The sequence below is a fragment of the Coregonus clupeaformis genome, chromosome 12, assembly GCF_020615455.1.
Source record: "Coregonus clupeaformis isolate EN_2021a chromosome 12, ASM2061545v1, whole genome shotgun sequence".
Taxonomy (NCBI): domain Eukaryota; kingdom Metazoa; phylum Chordata; class Actinopteri; order Salmoniformes; family Salmonidae; genus Coregonus; species Coregonus clupeaformis.
This window is the reverse complement of record NC_059203.1, coordinates 7,405,850-7,432,708: the sequence shown is the minus strand read 5'-3', so window position 1 is coordinate 7,432,708 and position 26,859 is coordinate 7,405,850. Positions and strand designations below refer to the sequence as shown.

Below are 26,859 nucleotides of genomic sequence, written 5' to 3'. Positions count from 1 at the left end.
AGGTTGGGAGTGATTTTCTCTTTTCTTTGAAAAACTTTCAGAGTATAAATAGGGCCTGGCCATTTTTTGTTTGTTTATTGTTTTACTATATGGTGTTTAAATAACCATAAACAACCCACTTAGCATGAAATGTTAGCTGTATAGGATTTTTAGTTTTATTTTAGTTTTTTTCACGGGATAGAAGTCAAATATCTTAAAAGGGGCAAACACATGTAATTTGGGTTTTTATTTACTGAGGGATTGTCACACCCTGGCTCTGGGGACTCTATATGTTGAGCCAGGGTGTGTAGATTCTATGTGTTGTTGTTCTATGTCGGGAATCTAGTGTGGTATTTCTATGTTGGCCAGAGTGGTTCCCAATCAGAGGCAACGAGTGTCAGCTGTTGCTGGTTGTCTCTGATTGGGAACCATATTTAAACAGTCTGTTTTCCCATAGTGTTTGTGGGATCTTGTTCCTTTTGGTGTGTTGTGTTTAACATAGGACGTCACGTTATCGTTTGTTGTTTTGTTGTTCGTGCATTCATTAAATAAAGAAGTATGTTCGTTCATCACGCTGCGCCTTGGTCCATTGCGTTCAACGTTCGTGACAGAAGATCCCACCATACCAGGACCAAGCAGCGTGTCCAGGAGCAGGCAGCCTGGACATGGGAGGAAGCGCCGGGAAAGGAGCTGGAGAGGTTGGCGATGGCCCAGGTGGGCAAAGTGTGGTCCTGGGAGGACATGCTCGGGGGAAAAGGGCCATGGGCTAAGATTAAGGCCCTGGCGAGAGAGGAGCAACGGCGTCAACAGTGTCGTCGTCGGACGGACGAGAGGCAACCCCAAAAAATTTTTAGGGGGGGACACACGGCATGGGCGACTGGGCAGCAGGAGGCTGCCACAGGGCGAATTGGGAGGTTGGCAGAGGAGGCCGCCAGGTTACGGGGGCCACTGGTCAAAGAGGGGAAGGAAGGTGTAGAGGCACGGCGAGAGGTACTGGGGTGTGTTACCAGTCCGGTCCGGCCCGTTCCAGATCCCTGCGTAGGGCCAGTGGTGTGTGTCCCCAGTACGGTCCGGTCTATTCCTGCTCCCCGCACCAAGCTAATGGTGCGCGTCGCCAGCCCGGCCCGGCCTGTTCCTGCTCCTCGCACCAAGCCTACGGTGTGCGTCGCCAGCCCGGCCCGGCCTGTTCCTGCTCCCCGCACCAGGCTAATGGTGCGCGTCGCCAGCCCGGCCCGGCCTGTTCCTGCTCCTCGCACCAAGCCTACGGTGTGCGTCGTCAGCCCGGCCCGGCCTGTTCCTGCTCCCCGCACCAAGCTAATGGTGCGCGTCGCCAGCCCGGCCCGGCCTGTTCCTGCCACTCGCACCAAGCCTACGGTGCGCGTCGCCAGCCCGGCCCGGCCTGTTCCTGCCACTCGCACCAAGCCTACGGTGCGCGTCGCCAGCCCGGCCCGGCCTGTTCCTGCCACTCGCACCAAGCCAGGGGTGCGAGTCGTCAGCCTGGTAAGGCCCGTTCCTGCTCCACGCACCAAGCCAGGGGTGCGAGTCGTCAGCCCGGCCCGGCCTGTTCCTGCTCCCCGCACCAAGCTAATGGTGCGCGTCGCCAGCCCGGCCCGGCCTGTTCCTGCCACTCGCACCAAGCCTACGGTGCGCGTCGCCAGCCCGGCCCGGCCTGTTCCTGCCACTCGCACCAAGCCTACGGTGCGCGTCGCCAGCCCGGCCCGGCCTGTTCCTGCCACTCGCACCAAGCCAGGGGTGCGAGTCGTCAGCCCGGTAAGGCCCGTTCCTGCTCCACGCACCAAGCCAGGGGTGCGAGTCGTCAGCCCGGTCCGGCCCGTTCCGGCTCCACGCACCAAGCCAGGGGTGCGCATCGTCAGCCCGGTCCGGCCCGTTGCTGCTCCACGCACCAAGCCAGGGGTGCGCATCGTCAGCCCGGTCCGGCCCGTTCCTGCTCCACGCACCAAGCCAGGGGTGTGCGTCGTCAGTCCGGCACAACCTGTGCCTGGGTCACCGGTGCCGGGTCAGGTACCGGTCAGCTGCTCCACACCGGAGCTTAAGCAATCCGCTCCTACGATGTCCAGTCCAGCTCCAGCCAGCGGGGCCAGACCGGACCAGGGGCGCTACGGGGGGATTATTGGAGGGTGGTGGGCAAGCCCGGAGCCGGAACCGCCTCCGAGGAGGAATGCCCACCCAGCCCTCCCCGGTTTGGTTTATTTTGAGGCGCGGTCGCAGTCCGCACCTTTGGGGGGGGGGTACTGTCACACCCTGGCTCTGGGGACTCTATATGTTGAGCCAGGGTGTGTAGATTCTATGTGTTGTTGTTCTATGTCGGGAATCTAGTGTGGTATTTCTATGTTGGCCAGAGTGGTTCCCAATCAGAGGCAACGAGTGTCAGCTGTTGCTGGTTGTCTCTGATTGGGAACCATATTTAAACAGTCTGTTTTCCCATAGTGTTTGTGGGATCTTGTTCCTTTTGGTGTGTTGTGTTTAACATAGGACGTCACGTTATCGTTTGTTGTTTTGTTGTTCGTGCATTCATTAAATAAAGAAGTATGTTCGTTCATCACGCTGCGCCTTGGTCCATTCCGTTCAATGTTCGTGACAGGGATAAGTAAAACGTGTGATTTATTTTGAAAAGAGCTGTACTAAGGACTTACTGTACACTCGGGATACAACATTTATGAAATGTTTTGATGGTTGTTAATGAGTAGTATACTATTGGATGGAACAATCCTCTGAAATCTGTCCTGGCTTTATAGTGTGACCTGATCAACCGCACTGTCAATTCTAGAGGCATGCTGAATTGGGGGTTAGCTATAATAAGGATAATTGTGAAGAAGTTTATAATTTGGAAAAAATCCTATATATTAGTCCAAACAGGACAAGGATGAAGTGAGAGAGTTAGTCCTGAAGGAGAGGTATTCTTTGAATAGTGTTATGGGATATAGTTAAGTAAAGATATGCTCAAGGGTTGTCATTTTAAGTTGAGTTATTATTTTTGGTTTGATAGGCAATATTGTTGTTGTTTTGTTTTTTGAACACATGCATCACGATGTGATGCATGTGTCCAAGGGAGGAAGTTGGGCTTACAGAGGTTTTAATGTTTTATAATGGTTTTGTGGGGAAATATGCAAGGTGTATTAAGGATATGAGCAGTAGTAATAATGTGTTATGGGTTAGGTTAAATCTTTTTTGTTTTTGTGATAGGAGGCATGGTGTAGAGGTGGTCTGTCTATGAAATGAGTGGACTACAACAAGCTGGAAATAAGTGCACTTCATAATCTCAAGGCTTCTCTTGACGGTTGAGAGGACATAAGTAACATACTGTGTCTCACCTAACCTAACAATGTTCTTAAGATTTTATTTTCATGGGTGAAGATAACTCTGCCCAACTGAGTAGGAGAATCTGAGTATTTTCTGCGCCCTGGAGACTATGTGATGGCAAAAGACTACAGAAGAAAGAGCTGGAAAGACCCTATGTGGAGGGGCCCATACCAAGTGTTGTTGGCTACCTCAATGATGGTAAAAGTGGGAGAGACCGATACTTAGATCCTGGCTGATCCGGAGACCCTAGTGACGGAAGAAGATTAACAGCTAAAGTGACCATACATCGGCGTCCAGGTTACACCAACGGCGGTACGGATAGAGGGGAGCGTGACCTGGTATCATCTAAACCATTGTACCAGAGTGAGGGAACCGATGACTGAGAGATGAGAGAGCTGAGGATGCTGGCGAGAATCAGATGGGTCAGGATGGCAATTACTGATGAGCTACGTGTTCTTGCTGATTCCCTCGGCGGAGGGGCAGATCTTCAAGACCTTCAAGACCTTCTAGATCTTCGAGATATCCAGACATTCAAGATGCACCAGATATCCCCTTAATTGATTTCTCTGGACTTGACTAGTTCCCTGAAAATAAGGGGAATGGGGTACTGATAATAGTAAAGAGCAGAAGAACAAGACATAGAAGGGATATAGACAGGATTAAAATGTATATTCTTGCACAGGCAGGAACCATAACTAAAATGCAGGAAGGGATCACTATTAAAATACAAGGGTTAAATTATTATTGGTGTGGGAGGAACCAGCACAAAGAGTATGGGGAAGTCACATGGGGTAGTGTGACCTTAAGATAATGACAGAAAGAGACAGGTGAATAGACATAAGGAGAACAGCCCAAGACTTAGATAAACAATTTGATGTAGTATTTAGTGTTAGATTTCCAGGGGGAAGTGTTATTGGAGTAGTTATTTCTTGGGAAAGTGCACTAAACCCCGTACATGTTAGAGCCATACCAAATACAGAAGAAAGGGAATGGAAGGAGCTGTTAAACAATGATTGGTATAGATGAGTACAATATATTGCATTCAAATTAAATAAAGAAAATAGTCTAATATGCACCACATCTCCGTTTTAAATAGTTAACAGTAGTTCAACATCTCCACAGTTACTAGGACTGTGCTATGATTCAACCACAACTTTTGTCATATAAGGAACTCGGAAAGACCATTTTGGCCAGCAGAATATTTGTAATATTTAGGAAATCCTAAATATATATTTTTTTATAATCAACCAGGATGAGGAGAGAAGGGTATGCAATTAGTGGTTAGAATAGGAACAAGGAAAAGGAAAGCGCCAGAGTAATGTCAAATAGACTATGAGCAAATATATAGGAGTGGTACAATAAAACAATTGGGTTATGGAATTTAGAAGAATACAAGGGAGAATGTGAAATATGCGGCATTTATACAGATAGCCTTTGGAATACAGGGACCCCTCAAGGAAAAATGTATCAGGCAGCAGGATCAAGTATTAGAAATTGTTATTAAGAATGATTGGTGAAACAAAATAACTTGTCATATTGTCAATGCTTATAGGGATGTTTTGGATTGGAAATGAACTCAACTAAATTGTTATGATTTGTCCTTTCTCGAGGTTGCAACCGGTGATGTCTTGATGCATAGCAGAGATAATTAGGTCCAGAACGGTGTGAACCTCAATAAAAACCAAAAAAAACCTCTACCCGGCTGAAGAGGAGACAAAGGCGTTGAAGATGTTCCTGTCCAGCATCACCTCTACCAGACCTGAATCAGAACCAGCATCCAATCGAAGCAATCAACTGCCTGTTCTTTTCTCTTATGCCTTTTCTCTCAATAGTGTGACAGGAGTCCATTTGGAGTGGGCATGAATAGAGATGTATTCAAATATAACATTTCTGATGGTGCTGGTATACTGGTTGGCAAATGGACAAAACAGAATGGGGGTAGAGGTGAGCTGGTTCAGGTGTGCCATTGGAATTGGGATATTGCCATGGGCAATCCAAGATGAACTATGAAGCTATCTGAAGAACATTATGAAGATGCCAGAAGATTGAGTGCCGGTAGAGGAAGGGAGTGTTAGTTAAGGTAGTATGTTGATTAAGGTACACTGCTAAATGTATAGTAATTTGGACTAGGAATGCATTAAGATACTGATCTGTTGTAATTCTCGTTATGAGGAAGTTAATGCTAGAATTATGATAATATAAATATACATTCGGCCAGTGTCAATATGTGCAAAAGTGAGAGTTTTAACTTTGAATGAAAGAACCAAGGTGACTAACAAAGAATTGTCATTCTAAAGTTGTTTTGGGTAATTAATTTGATTTTGATTATAAATTATAAGTGGACTGATTGATCTGAATAAGTTATTAATATTAATGCCTAATGATGTTGACATTGCAATTAATGGATTAGATATTGATATTGATTATTTTGATTGTTATAATACTTGTGATATGGGTGAAAAAGGTTATGTAAGCTAAAGATGTTGACACCATTCTTAACATGTCCTAGATATTATTGTTAAGACAAAGTTGCATATTTTGATGTGTTAGGATACTAACACATATATGGGAAATGCTATAACTAAACAAAAGTGGGGAGCAATGTTTACAAAGAAATACATCCAGTTCAGGGAGCTCCAGGACAGTATGTTAATAAATATGGGAAACCTTGCAATGTTAAAGGAGGACCAATGGACTGTCCATTCAGGAATCCTGAATGTCTGTATGGTGTTGTTCCTGGGGGTGGATGGGCCTGCCATGGTAACAAAGCTCAACAGAAAAACTTGGAGGTTAATTTAGAGGAAAACCTTTTAGACTTGTATCCAATACCTGACTGGGCTCTGGGTGCTCATCAGGATGGGTCTAACAATGAGGAATATATATTGGTTTAAAGTATGCATATAAAATTTAACCATGTATGGCAATGCTAAGAATAAGTAAATGCACAGGCTTACATTCATTTTAAAGTTAATCTTTGTATTTGTTGGGACTTTGGAAGTCCCAAAGGGGGGAACATATAGAGATATTTTATAAGGTAAATGTTGGGAATTGCCAAAAGGTAAAATATAGTAAACATGGTTGATACTTTGTAATCCAGATGCATGTTCAAATAAGGAATATAGCCAATGTAGTGTGTAGCCATGCCTTAATGTATGTATGTGTATTATTTTTAAGAAAGGGTCTGCCACCAATATAATGAGATAAGGGAAAGAGGTCTCATCTGGAAAAGTTCACATAGCCTTTTTCGAGAAAAAAACATGTGACATCTAGACGTTGAAAGATAAGGGTGGCGTGGCCATGAAAGAAGTTAATCATTTGCCCTAAGGGGAGTAACTGTATATGCTATGTAAGCATGATTGTGCACTTGTATTTGTATAAAAGGAGATCTTTGAGCCAAGGAGAGCCAGTTGTTCCATGGAGCAGCTCGGCTTTGTTACGCAATAATAAAGCCACATTTTTGGATCCACAAGCTCCAGTTTCTTGAGAGATATTTTTGAGTTGACTACTTTTGAGTCAAATATTTCTATGACAGTTCCAAACTTCTTCCATTTAAGAATGATGAAGGCCACCGTGTTCTTGGGGTACTTAAATATTGCAGAAATGTTTTGGTACCCTTCCCCAGATCTGTGCCTGGACACAATCCTGTCTCAGAGCTCTACATACATTTCCTGCGACCTCATGGCTTGGTTTTTGCTCTGACATACACTGTCAACTGTGGGACCTTATATAGACAGGTGTCCAGTCAATTGAATTTACCACAAGTGGACTCCAATCAAGTTGTAGAAACATCTCAAGGATGATCAATGGAAAAAGGACGCACCTGAGCTCAATTTTGAGTCTCATAGCAAAGGGTCTGAATTCTTATGTAAATAAGCTATTTCTGTTTTTTATTTTTTATAAATTATCAAAAATGTCTAAAATCCTGTTTTCGCTTTGTCATTATGGGGTAATGTGTATAGATTGACGAGGATTTTTATTTAATCAATTTTAGAATAAGGCTGTAATGTAACAGAATATGGAAAAGGTTAAGGGGTCTGAATACTATTCAAATGCACTGTAAATAAGGTATGTTTGTTTTTCATTTTTTAAATAAATTTGCAAACATGTCCAAAAACCTGTTTTTACTTTGTCATAACGAGGTATTGTGTGTAGATTGCTGAGGATTTGTATTTATTTAATCCATTTTAGAATAAGGATCTAACGTAACAAAATGTGGAAAAAGTCAAGGGGTCTGAATACTTTCCGAAGGCAGCAGCCTCTAAGGTGCAGGGTTGAGTAACCGGGTGGTAGCCAGCTCGTGATGGCTATTAAACAGTCTGATGTTCTTGAGATAGATGCCTTGAGATAGAAGAAGTAAAACAAGTGTAATATATTATGAAAATAAAGCAAACTTGATGGAATATGTGGGAAAATGCACCAAAGTATTTTTCAATCTTCAACATAGAAATGCTAACAATTTTTTTTTACTGAAACTTGTTACAAATGACGGTGTCACCCATGATTCACCAAACTATATTTTGGAGGAAGCAAAGTACTTTAAGCATATGTTTTCGTTTCAGTCTCCTCCATCTCTACTAACGGAAGTTAATTGTAAGGATTTTTTTCTATTAATAATGTAAAATGAACAGCTGTACAGAAAGACTCATGTCAAGGCCAAATTACAGAGAAACCTCATGCAATTAAAGCCTTTAAGTCCAGGAAAACTCCAGGCCTGGATGGCATACCAGTTGAGGTATCCCAAACCTTTTTTGATGTACTCAGAGGACCGTTATTAGCATGTTTTAACCACTCCTATAAAAATGGTAGATTATCAGATACTCAATAAGAAGGTCTGATTTCATTATTACTGAAACAGGACCCAAGTGGTAAATATAAAGATCCAGTACATTAAAAAAATTGGAGGCTCCTTACACTTCAGTGTTGTCATGCAAAAATTCTAGCAAAATACATAGCGCATAGAATTAAAAAGGTATTGTCGGATATTATTAATCCTAATCAGACAGGTTTTTTACATCCACGATACATTAGAGATAATATAAGACAAGTACTGGAAACAATAGAACACTATGAAAAATCTGGGAAACCATGCCTGGTATTCATAGCTGACTTTGATACAGTACGAATTACATTTCAATTATGGAGAATCTCTTATACAATGGGTTAAAGTTATGTACAGTGGGGAAAACAAGTATTTAGTCAGCCACCAATTGTGCAAGTTCTCCCACTTAAAAAGATGAGAGAGGCCTGTAATTTTCATCATAGGTACACATCAATTATGACAGACAAATTGAAAAAAAAAAATCCAGAAAATCACATTGTAGGATTTTTTATGAATTTATTTGCAAATTATGGTGGAAAATAAGTATTTGGTCACCTACAAACAAGCAAGATTTCTGGCTCTCACAGACCTGTAACTTCTTCTTTAAGAGGCTCCTCTGTCCTCCACTCGTTACCTGTATTAATGGCACCTGTTTGAACTTGTTATCAGTATAAAAGACACCTGTCCACATCCTCAAACAGTCACACTCCAAACTCCACTATGGCCAAGACCAAAGAGTGAATGACCTGCAGAGAGCTGGGACCAAAGCAACAAAGCCTACCATCAGTAACACACTACGCCGCCAGGGACTCAAATCCTGCAGTGCAAGACGTGTCCCCCTGCTTAAGCCAGTACATGTCCAGGCCCATCTGAAGTTTGCTAGAGTGCATTTAGATGATCCAGAAGAGGATTGGGATAATGTCATATGGTCAGATGAAACCAAAATATAACTTTTTGGTAAAAACTCAACTCGTCGTGTTTGGAGGACAAAGAATGCTGAGTTGCATCCAAAGAACAACATACCTACTGTGAAGCATGGGGGTGGAAACATCATGCTTTGGGGCTGTTTTTCTGCAAAGGGTCCAGGACGACTGATCCGTGTAAAGGAAAGAATGAATGGGGCCATGTATTGTGAGATTTTGAGTGAAAACCTCCTTCCATCAGCAAGGGCATTGAAGATGAAACGTGGCTGGGTCTTTCAGCATAACAATGATCCCAAACACACCGCCCGGGCAACGAAGGAGTGGCTTCGTAAGAAGCATTTCAAGGTCCTGGAGTGGCCTAGCCAGTCTCCAGATCTCAACCCCATAGAAAATCTTTGGAGGGAGTTGAAAGTCCGTGTTGCCCAGCGACAGCCCCAAAACATCACTGCTCTAGAGGAGATCTGCATGGAGGAATGGGCCAAAATACCAGCAACAGTGTGTGAAAATCTTGTGAAGACTTACAGAAAACGTTTGACCTGTGTCATTGCCAACAAAGGGTATGTAACAAAGTATTGAGAAACTTGTGTTATTGACCAAATACTTATTTTCCACCATAATTTGCAAATAAATTCATAAAAAATCCTACAATTTTTTTTTCTAATTTTGTCTGTCATAGTTGACGTGTACCTATGATGAAAATTACAAGCCTCTCTCATCTTTTTAAGTGGGAGAACTTGCACAATTGGTGGCTGACTAAATACTTTTTTCCCCCACTGTATAGTAACCCTAGGTGTAAAATAGTAAGTAATGACTACTTCTCAGAAAGTATTAAACTGTCAAGAGGAGTAAAACAAGGTTGTACATTATCAACATATCTATTTACTATGGACATCTAAATATTAGCTATTCAAATCGGATCCAACAATAATAGCAAAAGCCTAGAAAAACAGGGCTTAAAAACAAAGGTGTTATTGTACGCTGATGATTCATGTTTTCTTTTAAATCGACAATTTGGATCCTTCCACAGCCTCATGGAGGATCTAGATACTTTTTCTAACCTCTCTGGATTACAACCAAATTATGATAAGTGTACTATATTACATATTGGATCAGAAAAAAATACAACTTCTACATTACCGTGTAGTTTACCAATAAAATGGTCTGACGGTGAAGTGGACATACTCTGTATTCATATCCCGAAAGAAAGAAATGATCTCACTACATTACATTTTAATAGAAAGTTAGTAAAAATAGATAAGATCCTGCTACCATGGAAAGGAAAATATTTGTGGAAAAATCACTCTGATTAACTCTTTAGTAATATCTTAGTTTACCTATTTGCTTATTGTGACGAGTACTGTGTATACGAAGAGCCAGGACGCAGATGCAGGAATTAACAAGGTCAAGGATTACTTAACAATGACAAAGAGAAATAACAAAGATAGAGTATACGACACAGAGCTAAACAATCACACACAACATCATACAGAACAGTCCAGGAATAATGGTGATGAGATGATGAGGTGCAGGTGCGCTGGAGGTGATTAGGGTGTGTTGGGTTTCCATTCCGGTGTTGCCGAGGTGGTACGCTCAGACTGGTGGCTCAGTAGACCGGCGAATCAGATTGCCGGAGGGGAGCAATGGGAGGAGGCGTGACAGTACCACCCCTCGGATGCGCGGCTCCAGCCGCTGGACGTTGCCGGCCAGGAGGATGACCCCGAGGACGAGGAGCGGTCCGGTCAGGGCGGCAACGGTGGAAGTCCCGAATTAGGTTGGGGTCCAGAACGTCCCCAGCCGGAACCCAGCTCCTCTCCTCAGGACCATACCCCTCCCAGTCCACCAGGTAATGGAGCCGTCCCCCACGGAACCTGGAGTCCAGCAGGTCCTTCACCACATACGCCGGGGGCGGAGGAGGCGTACCCCGGGGGACGGCATCCGTCAGAGGACCAGGAACCACCAGCCTGAGGAGAGACACATGAAAAGTGGGTGAGACACGGTAGTGAGGGGGAAGGAGCAGCCGGTATGATACCTCATTTATCCGCCGGAGGACCTTAAACGGCCCCACAAACCGGGGGCTCAGTTTCTTGCAGGGCAGGCAGAGAGGGAGGTTTTTTGTGGACAGCCAGACACGACCCCCAGGCTGGAATACAGGGGCCTCACTGCAGTGGCGGTCGGCTTGGTCCTTCTGCCGACGAATGGCCCTCTGGGCATGGGCAGCGTCCGGCCCTGGGGAACCCCTAGTCGACAGTGGGTGCATCGGTCTGACTGGGTGTCCAAGGGGCCAGGGCCGGCTGGTACCCCAGGACGCACTGGAAGAGAGTGAGCCCTGTGGAGGATTGAACGAGGGAGTTCTGGGCATATTCTGCCCAGGGAAGAAACCTCGCCCACTCACCCTGCCGGTCCTGACAGTGGCAACGAAGAAACCTCCCCAGCTCCTGGTTCATGCGCTCCACCTGCCCATTCGACTGAGGCCTATACCCAGAAGTGAGGCTGGCCGTGGCCCCGATCTTCTCCAGGAAAGCCTTCCACACTCGGGAGGTGAATTGGGGGCCACAGTCCGAGACGATGTCCTCCGGAAGTCCATAATGCCGGAAGACCTGTTGGAACAGGACCTCAGCGACCTGGAGAGCAGAAGGAAGACCAGTTAGTGGCAAAAAACGGCAGGATTTGGAGAACCGATCTACGACCACCATGACTGTGGTGAAGCCGTCAGAACGTGGAAGGTCGGTGACAAAGTCTATGGACAGGTGTGACCAAGGTCGCTGAGGCACTGGGAGAGGAACTAGTTTGCCTGCCGGGGTGTTCCGAGGTGTCTTCGTTTGCGCACATACGGAACAGGAGTTCACATAGCGGGAGACATCAGAAGCCAAGGTGGGCCACCAGTATTTTGGGGCTAGAGAATGCAGGGTGCGCGTAATACCAGAGTGCCCTGCCGTAAGGGTAGTGTGCACCCAGATCAGCAGGCGGTCACGGACACTGGTGGGTACATACACGCACCCAGGCTGTGTTCCCGGAGGCGGAGTAGGACAGCTCGGACGTCCCTGACGTGCTCCTCGAACGTAGCTGAGTAGATCAGATTATCGTCGATGTACACCACCTGTGGTGGTGGTGTACAATCACACACAACATCATACAGAACAGTCCAGGGCTAAATAGGGGTGGTGATGAGAGGATGAGGTGCAGATGCGCTGGAGGTGATTAGGGTGCGTTGGGTTTCCATTGTAGTGTTGCCGAGGTGGTGCGCTTAGACCGGTGGCTCAGTAGACCGGCGAATCAGAGCGCCGGAGGGGAGCAATGGGAGGAGATGTGACACTTATGGCCTTGCCTACACCTAGCGACTAGTTTTTTAAAATTTTAATTATACGAGCAGAAAATTTTCAATTTTATTTGGAATGGCAAGCCAGACAAACTTAAACAAGCCTATTTATATAATGAATATGAATTCGGAGGGCAGAAATTATTTACTATTAAAGCATTAGACCTCTCACTAAAGGCTTCAGTCATACAAATGTTATACTGAAATCCGAACTGGTTCTCTAGCAGATTAGTAAGTATGTCTCACCCCATGTTCAAGAATGGCCTTTTTCCCTTTAATCAGATTGCAACCTCTCACTTTCGGTTGCAATTTCAGTTTAATCCCCCAGAAAAGACAGAATAAATATTACAACAAATATTATGGTTAAACTCAAATACTGTAGGGGCAAGTGGTGTATGTTGAGCCATTCTTTACATTCAGCATTACTACGTCAAGGGAAATATAGTATTCTTTCTAACAAGATATCTACATAGACACTGCTATGTCAATGACTCTTTCAATGACATAGACTGACCAGATGAATTCAGGTGAAAGGTATGATCCCTTATTGATGTCACCTGTTAAATCCACTTCAATCAGTGTATATGAAGGGAAGGAAACAGGTTAAAGAAGGATTTTTAAGTGCCTTTGAACGGGGTATGGTAGTATGTGCCAGGCGCACCGGTTTGAGTGTGTCAAGAACTGCAACACTGCTGAGTTTTTCACGCTCAATAGTTTACCGTGTGTATCAAGAATGGCACACCACCCAAAGGACATCCAGCCAACTTGACACAACTGTGGGAAGCATTGGAGTCAACATCCCTGTGGAATGCTTTCGACACCTTGTAGTCCATGCCTGACTAATTGAGGCTGTTCTGAGGGCAAAAGGGGGTGCAACTCAATATTAGGAAGGTCTTCCCTAATGTTTTGTGAACTCAGTGAATTTCAGGATGTTTTGTATCAATGGAAATAATCAGAACTCATGTAAACATAACAGTTTTGAAAACAAAGTGGTCTCTTGGCACAACTTACCCCGGGTATGGGGTAATTTGAGCATAGGGACAGGGTGAGTTGAGCCACCTAGGTAAAAGTTTAATGGAATGAGGGAATATTATATATCTTAAATGTATGCCTACATTCAGATATACAGTGGGGAGAACAAGTATTTGATACACTGCCGATTTTGCAGGTTTTCCTACTTACAAAGCATGTAGAGGTCTGTAATTTTTATCATAGGTACATTTCAATTGTGAGAAACGGAATCTAAAACAAAAATCCAGAAAATCACATTGTATGATTTTTAAGTAATTCATTTGCATTTTATTGCATGACATAAGTATTTGATCACCTACCAACCAGTAAGAATTCCGGCTCTCACAGACCTGTTAGTTTTTCTTTAAGAAGCCCTCCTGTTCTCCTGTTCTCCACTCATTACCTGTATTAACTGCACCTGTTTGAACTCGTTACCTGTATAAAAGACACCTGTCCACACACTCAATCAAACAGACTCCAACCTCTCCACAATGGCCAAGACCAAAGAGCTGTGTAAGGACATCAGGGATAAAATTGTAGACCTGCACAAGGCTGGGATGGGCTACAGGACAATAGGCAAGCAGCTTGGTGAGAAGGCAACAACTGTTGGCACAATTATTAGAAAATGGAAGAAGTTCAAGATGACGGTCAATCACCCTCGGTCTGGGGCTCCATGCAAGATCTCACCTCGTGGGGCATCAATGATCATGAGGATGGTGAGGGATCAGCCCAGAACTACACGGCAGGACCTGGTCAATGACCTGAAGAGAGCTGAGACCACAGTCTCAAAGAAAACCATTAGTAACACACTACGCCGTCATGGATTAAAATCCTGCAGCGCACGCAAGGTCCCCCTGCTCAAGCCAGCGCATGTCCAGGCCCGTCTGAAGTTTGCCAATGACCATCTGGATGATCCAGAGGAGGAATGGGAGAAGGTCATGTGGTCTGATGAGATAAAAATATAGCTTTTTGGTCTAAACTCCACTCGCCGTGTTTGGAGGAAGAAGAAGGATGAGTACAACCCCAATAACACCATCCCAACCATGAAGCATGGAGGTGGAAACATCATTCTTTGGGGATGCTTTTCTGCAAAGGGGACAGGATGACTGCACCGTATTGAGGGGAGGATGAATGGGGCCATGTATCGCGAGATCTTGGCCAACAACCTCCTTCCCTCAGTAAGAGCATTGAAGATGGGTCGTGGCTGGGTCTTCCAGCATGACAACGACCCGAAACACACAGCCAGGGCAACTAAGGAGTGGCTCCGTAAGAAGCATCTCAAGGTCCTGGAGTGGCCTAGCCAGTCTCCAGACCTGAACCCAATAGAAAATCTTTGGAGGGAGCTGAAACTCCGTATTGCCCAGCGACAGCCCCGAAAGCTGAAGGATCTGGAGAAGGTCTGTGGGCCAAAATCCCTGCTGCAGTGTGTGCAAACCTGGTCAAGACCTACAGGAAACGTATGATCTCTGTAATTGCAAACAAAGGTTTCTGTACCAAATATGAAGTTCTGCTTTTCTGATGTATCAAATACTTATGTCATGCAATAAATGCAAATTAATTACTTAAAAATCATACAATGTGATTTTCTGGATTTTTGTTTTAGATTCCGTCTCTCACAGTTGAAGTGTACCTATGATAAAAAATTACAGACCTCTACATGCTTTGTAAGTAGGACAACCTGCTAAATCGGCAGTGTATCAAATACTTGTTCTCCCCACTGTAGATCTCTCTATTCAATGTAACATACCCTTCCATTTCTTGACCAGTTGTCTGGAACAGGGATGTTGTTTAGATGTACCAATTCGCAGGCAAGTTCTCTGCATTTGAGGCTACTAAGCCCATGAAACTGGTCCGCGAGATTCTTAAAATGTTTAGCAAGCTTAGACTCCATGTCATCAAATAAGACCTTGTGTTTCTCTGCTACTCTATCACAGCCTCTCTTTCACACAGGTACATGTTTACTTTCTTTTTTGTCAATGTACCACTTCAGTGTCATACAGTCTATATTTTATCCCTTGCTGCTGCTCAAATGAACCTCTTCCCTTCTGTCACTTCCTTGGCTGCTCTCTCAAGAACCTCAAGGGGGGCGAGACCCCTGCTTGTTTTACGTTTGTATACACGGGGCATGATGATGTCTGCTCTGTAACAACAAAAATGAGTTCACATGCATGACACATTGCAAAAATACTATGCATAAAAATGACTAAATGTAATCATAATTTGTATGGGGTATGGTGACCATGGGCTCAACTTAGCTCAGGGCAAACACAGCTACAAAGATGCACTTTCATGCTAGGTTTGGGACCTCATATTGTAGCTTATAGAGATCCCAACTGATGTACAAAACAATCTTAAAACAATTTACTTTGGTTTAGATACAGGCATCATGAAACCTAGAGTATAACACAAATTCATTTCACTTTGTAAAAATCAGTTTACTGGACCTAAGATTGCTTACTACTTTTTCCATGTGGTTTCTTCCTTCACAGACTCCATGAAATGATGACCTCTTCCTAAATATTTAGTCATACGATTAATTTTGTGTATGGTTTCCTAGAAACAAGGGATGGCTCAACTAACCCTTTGGCTCAACACTCTCCCCTACTGAGCAAAGATAAACTGCTGTGAGAAAAGACCAGAACTATTTACATTTGCATGTGTTTTCTCTGAAAATCTCTGCAACTAGTAGCCCAAGATTTATTAAACACCTCCTGCACAGTTCATCTTTATCGCTAACACACTACGTGATAAATAGGGCCTTTCATCTAGTGATTTATGTAGACTATATAAGAAGTGTTAAGTGCAGTGGTGGGGCTGTAACTTCCTGACACAGGAGACAGCACTAGAGTGAGAGAGACAGTTATGTTCATTCCGACAGACAGAGAGGGAAAAGAGGTAAATCAGTGTTTTTTATTGTATTAACCACCGTATCTCCCCACAACCACCTCCCTCCTCACATACAGTACCAGTCGAAAGTCTGGACACACCTACTCATTCCAGGGTTTTTCTTTATTTTTACAATTTTCTACATTGTGGAATAATAGTGAAGACATCAAAACTATGAAATAACACATATGGAATCATGTAGTACCCAAAAAAGGGTTAAACAAATCAAAATATATTTTATATTTGAGATTCTTCAAATTGCCACCCTTTGCCTTGATGACAGCTTTGCACACTCTTGGCATTCTCTCAACCAGCTTCATGAGGTTGTCACCTGGAATGCATTTTAATTCAAAGTTAATTTGTGGAATTTCTTTCCTTCTTGATGCGTTTGAGCCAATCAGTTGTGTTGTGACAAGGTAGGGGGGTATACAGAAGATAGCCCTATTTGGTAAAAGACCAAGTCCATATTATGGCAAGAACAGCTCAAATAAGCAAAGAGAAACGACAGTCCATCATTACTTTAAGACATGAAGGTCAGTCAATACGGAACATTTCAAGAACTTTGAACATTTCTTCAAGTGCAGTCGCAAAAACCATCAAGCGCAATGATGAAACTGGCTCTCATGAGGACCACCACAGGAATGGAAGACCCAGAGTTACCTCTGCTGCAGAGGATACATTTATTAAAGTTACCAGCCTCAGAAATTGCATCCCAAATAAATGCTTCATAGAGTTCAAGTCACAGACACATCTCAACATCAACTGTTCGGAGGGGACTGTGTGAATCAGGCCTTCATGGTCAAATTGCTGCAAAGAAACGACTACTAAAGGACACCTATAAGAAGAAGAGACCTGCTTGGGCCAAGAAACACGAGCAATGGACATTAGACCGGTGGTAATGTGTCCTTTGGTCTAGAGTCCAAATTTGAGATTTTTGGTTCCAACTGCCGTGTGTTTGTGAGACGCGGTGTGGGTGAACGGATGATCTCCGCATGTGTAGTTCCCACCGTAAAGCATGGAGGAGGAGGTGTTATGATGTGGGGGGTGCTTTGCTGGTGACACTGTCTGTGATTTATTTAGAATTCAAGACACACTTAACCAGCATGGCTACCACAGCATTCTGTAGCGATACGCCATCCCATCTGGTTTGGGCTTAGTGGGACTATCATTTGTTTTTCAACAGGACATTGACCCAACACACCTCCAGGCTGTGTAAGGGCTATTTGACCAAGAAGGAGAGTGATGGAGTCCGACCTCAACCCAATTGAGATGGTTTGGGATGAGTCGGACGGCAGAGTGAAGGAAAAGTAGCCAACAAGTGCTAAGCATATGTGGGAACTCCTTCAAGACTCTTGGAAAAGCATTCCAGGTGAAGCTGATTGAGAGAATGACAAGAGTGTGCAAAGCTGTCATCAAGGCAAAGGGTGGCTATTTGAACAATCTCAAATATAAAATATATTTTTATATTTATTTGGTTACTACATGATTTCATATGTGTTATTTCATAGTTTTGATGTTTTAACTATTATTCTACAATGTAGAAAATAGTAAAAATTAAGAAAAACCCTTGAATGAGTAGGTGTGTCCAAACTTTTAACTGGTACTGTATATATATTTTGTTTTGCTCAGGAAACTTGGGGGGCTAAATAAAACCTCCCACGGGCCAAATTCGGTTGGGGTACCCTGCCTTAGCACATCATTCAATCCCTTAATGTCTGCCTGTGTGACATATTGTTCTGTAGAGAGCCATATTTCTGCCACCAGCACAGTACAATTCTGGCATGTCCAGGCAAAACACTGGGATGGGTGACATCACGTGCAGGGTGGATGTGATTTCACATGTTGACCATAAGATGGCACTCTCTGACACCTACTTGAATATAAACCAAGAAACACACAGTTTCTTGGTTTACATACTGTATCATTTGTGGTACCAATTGAACCTTAAGATTCCTGGGCCCGGTTTCCCAAAACTATTTTAAGACTAAGTTCATTGTTAGAATAGGATCCTATGGTTCTAAGATTAACCTAGCCTTAAGATGCTTTTGGGAAACCGGGCCCTGTCTTGCCATTGAAACACTTCAACATATCATTGTTATCAAGTGTGTTTATTCTGAACATTCCATTGCAATTTAAACTAAAAGTGACCAATGCAATCTTTCCAAGTATGCCAGTATTATCTTAATTGATCTTGAATATATAGGAATGGTATTTTTAATTGTCACAAATTGGTACAGTGAGGGAAAAAAAGTATTTGATTCCCTGCTGATTTTGTACGTTTGCCCACTGACAAAGACATGATCAGTCTATAATTTTAATGGTAGGTTTATCTGAACAGTGAGAGACAGAATAGCAACAAAAAAATCAAGAAAAACACATGTCAAAAATGTTATTAATTTATTTGCATTTTTATGAGGGAAATAAGTATTTGACCCCCTCTCAATCAGAAAGATTTCTGGCTCCCAGATGTATTTTATACAGGTAATGAGCTGAGATTAGGAGCACACTCTTAAAGGGAGTGCTCCTAATCTCAGCTTGTTACCTGTATAAAAGACACCTGTCCACAGAAGCAATCAATCAATCAGATTCCAAACTCTCTACCATGGCCAAGACCAAAGAGCTCTCCAAGGATGTCAGGGACAAGATTGTAGACCTACACAAGATTGGAATGGGCTACAAGACCATCACCAAGCAGCTTGGTGAGAAGGTGACAACAGTTGGTGCGATTATTCGCAAATGGAAGAAACACAAAAGACCTGTCAATCTCCCTCGGCCTGGGGCTCCATGCAAGATCTCACCTCGTGGAATTGCAATGATCATGAGAACGGTGAGGAATCAGCCCAGAACTACACAGGAGGATCTTGTCAATGATCTCAAGGCAGCTGGGACCATAGTCACCAAGAAATATATTGGTAACACACTACGCCGTGAAGGACTGAAATCCTGCAGCGCCCGCAAGGTCCCCCTGCTCAAGAAAGCACATATACATGCCCGTCTGATGTTTGCCAATGAACATCTGAATGATTCAGAGGAGAACTGGGTGAAAGTGTTGTGGATGGGTATTCCAGCATGACAATGACCCAAAACACACGGCCAAGGCAACAAAGGAGTGGCTCAAGAAGAAGCACATTAAGGTCCTGGAGTGGCCTAGCCAGTCTCCAGACCTTAATCCCATAGAACATCTGTGGAGGGAGCTGAAGGCTCGAGTTGCCAAACGTCAGCCTCGAAACCTTAATGACTTGGAGAAGATCTGCAAAGAGGAGTGGGACAAAATCCCTCCTGAGATGTGTGCAAACCTGGTGGCCAACTACAAGAAACGTCTGACCTCTGTGATTGCCAACAAGGGTTTTGCCACCAAGTACTAAGTCATGTTTTGCAGAGGGGTCAAATACTTATTTCCCTCATTAAAATGCAAATAAATTTATAACATTTTTGACATACGTTTTTCTGGATTTTGTTGTTGTTATTCTCTCACGGTTCAAATAAACCTACCATTAAAATTATAGGCTGATCATGTCTTTGTCAGTGGGCAAACGTACAAAATCAGCAGGGGATCAAATACAAAAACTAGCTGAGCTTTACTCCCTGCCAGGAGCAATGAGGTACACTGCACTTTAATTAAAAACAATTCAAACTCCCTATGGTGGTTCTTAATTGCTAACCCAAAATGTGTGGAAAACAGGCACTATTTTAAATTCTCAAAATATGCCATTGTTGGGGGAAAAAGTGAGTAGGATAAAGCAACATGCAGGCCTTTACTGTATATCTGATTCATTGACTCTCAGTGCATATTCCAACACACACAGTGTTGTGTGTCAATTTGAACTGTTGATACTAATGATGATTGACAGGTAGCAACTATTAGCCATAATAACCCTAATAAAAAACACTTCAGATTTTTTTTATTTTTACAAATCTTCCGTCAGTTGAACGGTGTTGCCTCCGACACATTGGTGCAGCTGGCTTTAGGTTAAGCGGGCGGGTGTTAAGAAGCTCGGCTTGGTGGGTCATGTTTTCTGAGGACGCATTACTCGACCTTCGATATAGAATAAAAGCATTCTGCATTCACGCCCGTCTGGTATGTTTTTCTCTGGACCGAGTGGTGGGGATATTATCACAGGTAAAGGATGAAAGATGTAGAGAGATTGATGTTGATTTTGGTAGTTGAGTCACGACTCATCATTTTCAACTAAGGAGAAGAATTTACACATGAAGATATGACAGTAATGTAGAGACATGCAAGGTATTAACCTGACAAGGTATTAACCTGACAAGGCAACAATTTGTCTATCCCTTCTACATTTCCCCTTACCTGCAGAATTACCTGTATAACATGTTACAAATGACAATTGGCATTAAAATAAACACACACACACACACACACACACACAAACAGTCAAATCAAATCAGAACTAAATATAAACCCACACCCCCACAGGCCTACACTTGGCCAAAAATCTACTGAATTATTTTGTCCAAAAAACGCATGCATGTCTGCCTCAAACAGAACATGGCTGTCATCTTTTCTCCAGTCAGGTTGACAGGACGGAACCGTCTGTGTGTTTCCATGGCGACGGGAGAAAGAGAGGCTCTAAGGTCACAGAGCCCCTGAGCTGGAGCCCTGATTCTGGGCTGCTGCTGCTGTGGTGTCGTTATTACAGATTTCGTTATCTCCTCTTCCTCAGCGCGCACACATCCATGTTGAATTGTTACCATTCATTGCTCTGATTCTATATTTGATGAAGGCTCAGGGAGAGAGAGAGAGAGGAGTGTGTTTTGGTGCTTGAGACTGGATTGGATCCATTATTTAGGTCCTGATTCCCCTTCACTGGCTATGGGAAGAATTGCTACTTCACCATATGGGCAGAGATATTGGATATAATGACAAGATGCTTGTGTCTCTGCCCTAACAATGGGATTCGTTGTCCACAGAGCGGAAACAGCGGGCTGGCAAGCTCCCGCCTATTCCTTTCTTTGGATTGGTGGATACATCCCGTTATTTGAATACTATTTTGAATATTCGATGAGGGGTGTTGACATCAACCGTCTGTATTCAATAGAGAGTGAGAAGCTATGCATAGACTGTTTCAAATTTCAACAGGGACAACTCCGATATAACTTTTTTTTTTCTCAAAGTTGCCGGGATTTCACGTGCATCCCTTTTATATCAGTACACTCGTAACAACCTAAGCATTCCAAAAATTATTTTAGATCAAAGCCTCACATATCAAAATAGCATTTCATTTTTATCTTGACTAAATTCAACTCTCTCATTCCTTTTGGCTTGACAAAAGCATGAATTGAATCTTTAAACATTGATCAGTGGCGTTAACATGCAGTAAAGCCCTGTGTTATTTACTAATGAGAAAAGACCTTTAGAAGCCCCAGGAGCTTCACACACTATGATGACATCACTAATATTAGAGAATAATATTGTATATTAAACAAGTTTACAGGACTAGCTGGAGGCCTCTGGAAAATGTGATTGTTTCATCACAAATTCATTATACACTCATTATCATAATATTTCTGTAACCAAATCTCTAAATGCCTTCAGGCTAAGCAGGCCCATTTGAAGGCAATTGAATATCCTCAAATGTAAACAAGGTTGTGGATATTACATGAACTCTAAATATCCAAATATGCACATAAATAGGCAAAAAAGATTGTAATAATAGTGATAATGACAGAGGCTGTATGGGTGCAATTATCTGATCGAATACTGTTATGGTACGTAGAGATGCTTTTTTTAAGCATTGATGTGAAAATATTTTTACAAATCTTAAAAGAAACTGCCATGTTCCTAAAATGTATTATGCCATGTAGTTAAACAGACCCAGATTAAGCATAGTTATTAAAAAGTAAAAGGATAATTGACTGAAATGATTTGCAATTCAGCCAATATTCTAAGGCTTATCTAAGCACATCTTCTAAACAGACGTTTTCATTATGAGACAACTTTATGCACCAGGCCATGACCAAGTTTTGAATCAGTTATATCTAACATAATTTCATCATCACTCTGCCCGGCCAGAAGCTGAAAGCTGATAGGTTCATTAGAGGAAAACCTCTGAGTGGCCTCCACAGGTCACCTGACTGACTGGCCTCTGTCTGCATCACTTTCTGTCTGTGGTCTGGGAGTAAGAGAACATGACCTTGGTGTCCCCATCCACTGGCTCCTGTCATCATCTTGACATCTGAGGACACAGCTTTCTTCCTCTCTCATTTGAAGAACAGAGAGCAAAGAACCACACTGGTTTATAAACAGACAGATCACTTTACTTTGTTTTGAAATATTATATTATTAATTTACCATTTTGTCCTCTTGGTACAGTGGGGGAAAAAAGTATTTAGTCAGCCACCAATTGTGCAAGTTCTCCCACTTAAAAAGATGAGAGAGGCCTGTAATTTTCATCATAGGTACACGTCAACTATGACAGACAAATTGAGAAAAAAAATCCAGAAAATCACATTGTAGGATTTTTAATGAATTTATTTGCAAATTATGGTGGAAAATAAGTATTTGGTCACCTACAAAGAAGCAAGATTTCTGGCTCTCACAGACCTGTAACTTCTTCTTTAAGAGGCTCCTCTGTCCTCCACTCGTTACCTGTATTAATGGCACCTGTTTGAACTTGTTATCAGTATAAAAGACACCTGTCCACAACCTCAAACAGTCACACTCCAAACTCCATGGCCAAGACCAAAGAGCTGTCAAAGGACACCAGAAACAAAATTGTAGACCTGCACCAGGCTGGGAAGACTGAATCTGCAATAGGTAAGCAGCTTGGTTTGAAGAAATCAACTGTGGGAGCAATTATTAGGAAATGGAAGACATACAAGACCACTGATAATCTCCCTCGATCTGGGGCTCCACGCAAGATCTCACCCCGTGGGGTCAAAATGATCACAAGAACGGTGAGCAAAAATCCCAGAACCACACGGGGGACCTAGTGAATGACCTGCAGAGAGCTGGGACCAAAGTAACAAAGCCTACCATCAGTAACACACTACGCCACCAGGGACTCAAATCCTGCAGTGCCAGATGTGTCCCCCTGCTTAAGCCAGTACATGTCCAGGCCCGTCTGAAGTTTGCTAGAGTGCATTTGGATGATCCAGAAGAGCATTGGGAGAATGTCATATGGTCAGATGAAACCAAAATAGAACTTTTTGGTAAAAACTCAACTCGTCGTGTTTGGAGGACAAAGAATGCTGAGTTGCATCCAAATAACACCATACCTACTGTGAAGCATGGGGGTGGAAACATCATGCTTTGGGGCTGTTTTTCTGCAAAGGGACCAGGACGACTGATCCGTGTAAAGGAAAGAATGAATGGGGCCATGTATCGTAAGATTTTGAGTGAAAACCTCCTTCCATCAGCAAGGGCATTGAAGATGAAACGTGGCTGGGTCTTTCAGCATGACAATGATCCCAAACACACCGCCCGGGCAACGAAGGAGTGGCTTCGTAAGAAGCATTTCAAGGTCCTGGAGTGGCCTAGCCAGTCTCCAGATCTCAACCCCATAGAAAATCTTTGGAGGGAGTTGAAAGTCTGTGTTGCCCAGCGACAGCCCCAAAACATCACTGCTCTAGAGGAGATCTGCATGGAGGAATGGGCCAAAATACCAGCAACAGTGTGTGAAAACCTTGTGAAGACTTACAGAAAACGTTTGACCTGTGTCATTGCCAACAAAGGGTATATAACAAAGTATTGAGAAACTTTTGTTATTGACCAAATACTTATTTTCCACCATAATTTGCAAATAAATTCATTAAAAATCCTACAATGTGATTTTCTGGATTTTCTTTTCTCATTTTGTCTGTCATAGTTGACGTGTACCTATGATGAAAATTACAGGCCTCTCTCATCTTTTTAAGTGGGAGAACTTGCACAATTGGTGGCTGACCAAATACTTTTTTTCCCCCCACTGTATATCGGCAACATAACATATTGGAAAAGTCATAAGACCTAAGACTCACATGTCAATGTTCCACAATTCCTCGGATTAATTATAATACAATAATACCAAAACAGGGACACTGAAGATAGTTTGTTTGATATATTATTTTTATTTTAACATCATCATCATCATCATAGTTTAACTTTATTCTCCCCTTCATTTGTTTAAAATGATCACCTCTGAATGTACACATACTGCAAACTGTCCAAAAATATACAAACAAATGCAGGCTTGTGCTATAGTCTGGTCAAATGTCAAAAAAACAGTGGCACTGGGGGAGAGAAAGAAAAGAGAAGACATTGAAACCGTAAAGACATGCACAGCATCTGTGTCAGTGGCACCAGTCACTGGGGCTGTGTAATGCCTGCCTCCTTGGGCTCAGTGGAAAATACATACCACATTTGGCTGAGAAAACACTTGTCTCATATCAAACAAAAACAAAAGAAAAATACACTCATTAAAATAACTGTTAGGCACATCATAGTTTTTTTTCGGTTTTACATTTTCTGTAAAATTCGGAGAAATATACAATGCTTAACCAACTAACGTCCCCTAAAAAAATCCAACAAACAGAAACATTTGATAGCTTTTGGAATCACTGTCTAGTAGGAAAGCAGGAATGTCATATATAATCAATACATTTGGTTCATCCAGGGTCCAGGTGTGTTCTGCTGTGTGAAGGGTAGAGCTGAGTGGTGAGGGGGAACCGTGTTGCCGTGGGGAAGTGGGAGGGGGCGCTGGTTGTGTTACAGCAGATGTCCCATCAGATGCTCAGGTCTTTGGTGCTATCTTTGTAGGCCTTCCGCTTGGGCTCTGGGAGCGCTTTGGAAGCACGGCTGGCATTGGACTTGCTGTAATACTCCTTCAGCCTGGGTGCTGCTGCTTCCTCCTCCTCCTCCTCTGGCTCTCTGAAGCTCCTGACAGGTGAAATGTCTCGGCCCAGGCTAGGGGCTCTGTGGTGGGGGTCTGGGGACTCCTCCCTGGGGGCGTAGCGCGGCTCTCTCTCCACCCTCGCAGGCGAGCGACCCCTCAGCAGTGAACTGTACCTCTTGTAGGCGCTGTCTGACTCAGGGGTGTGGACCCTGGGAAGGGTCTCCCCTCTCTGGCCACTGGCAGCAGCAGATAACAGGCTGTCTCCTCTGTAGTCACGCTCCAAGTTGGAGGCCCTCAGCAGAAGGCTGTCCTCCCCAAACAGGTGCTCCTCTCTGGGCTCCCTCAGTTGCGTGGCCTCCCTGTTGATTCGGTCCAGGGCTGGGGGCTCCTGTAGGATGCTCTCATCCAGGAAGGGTCTGGGCACAGGGCCAGGAGGCTTCCTTAGCACTGGTGCCACCTCCCCGTTGGGCCTCTCTGGCCCACGGCGCCTCTGTCTATCTGGGGAGGGCTGCCGGTAGGGGTCTGAGGACTGGGTACGGCGGTAGCGGGTGGGGGAGTTGTGGTGTGAGCGGTGGGGGGAGTGGAAGGGTGACCGGTGGCCATAGGGGGAACGGTGGCCATAGGGTGACCGATTGCGGTGAGTGGACCTGTACGGAGAGCGGTGGGTGTTGTGGTGCCCTTGGCTGTGTCTACTGTCTAGGGTGTTGTCTGCACTGCGGGCCCGGCTACGGCCCTTATCCGGGGAGCGGTGTCCTCGGTGGTGAGTGCCGTGGCTATCCCCGCCAGACCTCTGGCTCTTGTTGCCCTTTTTCTTGGACTGCTTGGAGGCCCCCGTCTCCCCAGACGCCCCTCCCTTGCGCTTGCCCTTCTTTTCCGGGGAGCGGTGTTTGGAATGGTGGTGGCCCTTCTTGTCCGTGCTCCGAGATGGTTTGTGAGGGACTGGTGCGTTGGTGTCCGATGGTGCGTTGTTGTGGGGCAGGGTGCTCACTTCCGAAGCGTTTTGTACCCCTGCGACTGGACCGGCACCGTCGATGCTGGGGTCTGGAATAGAACATGACATACAACACAGGGTGCTGGATGAAACACACTGCTCTTACAGACTTCCTGACTAGACTAGATCAACTATAGTGATTAATAACCAGGCTACTAACATTATTTGTAATACTGCCAATTCTAATGTTAATGTCAGCAAACAAACACGGCTATATCAATTCTCCATTTGGATGCACAGCCACAGCTGATGATGGTAAGTTATTAGTATTGCTATGTATGAGCCAAAAGCAGCAACGTACTGTATGAGGATTGGTGGAAGGAGCAGTCTGGCTTAAAGGAGCTGAAGGGGTCCAATGGTTGGTAAAAATGCTGCGTGCTGCATGGTGTTGATGCTGATTTAGATTGTTTGACATGACTAATTCATGCTCAGGCGATGCCTTCGATGTGAGATCAATATTTAATGCAACTAACAAAACCAAGATGAGTTTTTGAATTGAGCAATGATGTAAATAATGTATGAGCATGATTGGTTTCGGAACAACATTGTGGTTGTAAATTAGTTTCACAGATTGGACATAATAAAGAATGCCGGGAGTTGGCTCAGCACCATGGATAAAGGAGGTGTACTGAATGGTTTTAGGGACTAATCAAGGAGATAAGAGACAATTGATCGTCATTAAATGACTGCAGTGGTATTGGTTCTTACCTGACTCTAACCACCTCACCCGATCAGTGAATAAACCACATGGATGGTAATCAAAGTGTCACAAGACGGCT

General features: G+C 43.8%; 1 protein-coding gene across 6 annotated transcripts in view; it reads right to left on the bottom strand.

The window, feature by feature from the left end:
- Nucleotides 1-24,314: 24,314 nt before the first annotated feature.
- The window catches only part of magi1b (membrane associated guanylate kinase, WW and PDZ domain containing 1b), a 220,745-nt gene continuing 218,200 nt past the window's right edge, over nucleotides 24,315-26,859 (bottom strand). For 5 of the 6 annotated variants that reach the window (XM_045223672.1, XM_045223677.1, XM_045223673.1 and 2 more), the window contains one exon: nucleotides 24,315-26,130. In XM_045223672.1, coding sequence (XP_045079607.1) covers nucleotides 24,980-26,130 — 1,151 coding nt within the window. In that variant the 3' untranslated portion in view covers nucleotides 24,315-24,979. The remainder of the gene's footprint in view (nucleotides 26,131-26,859) is intronic. The other variant, XM_045223678.1, reaches the window with a different exon arrangement.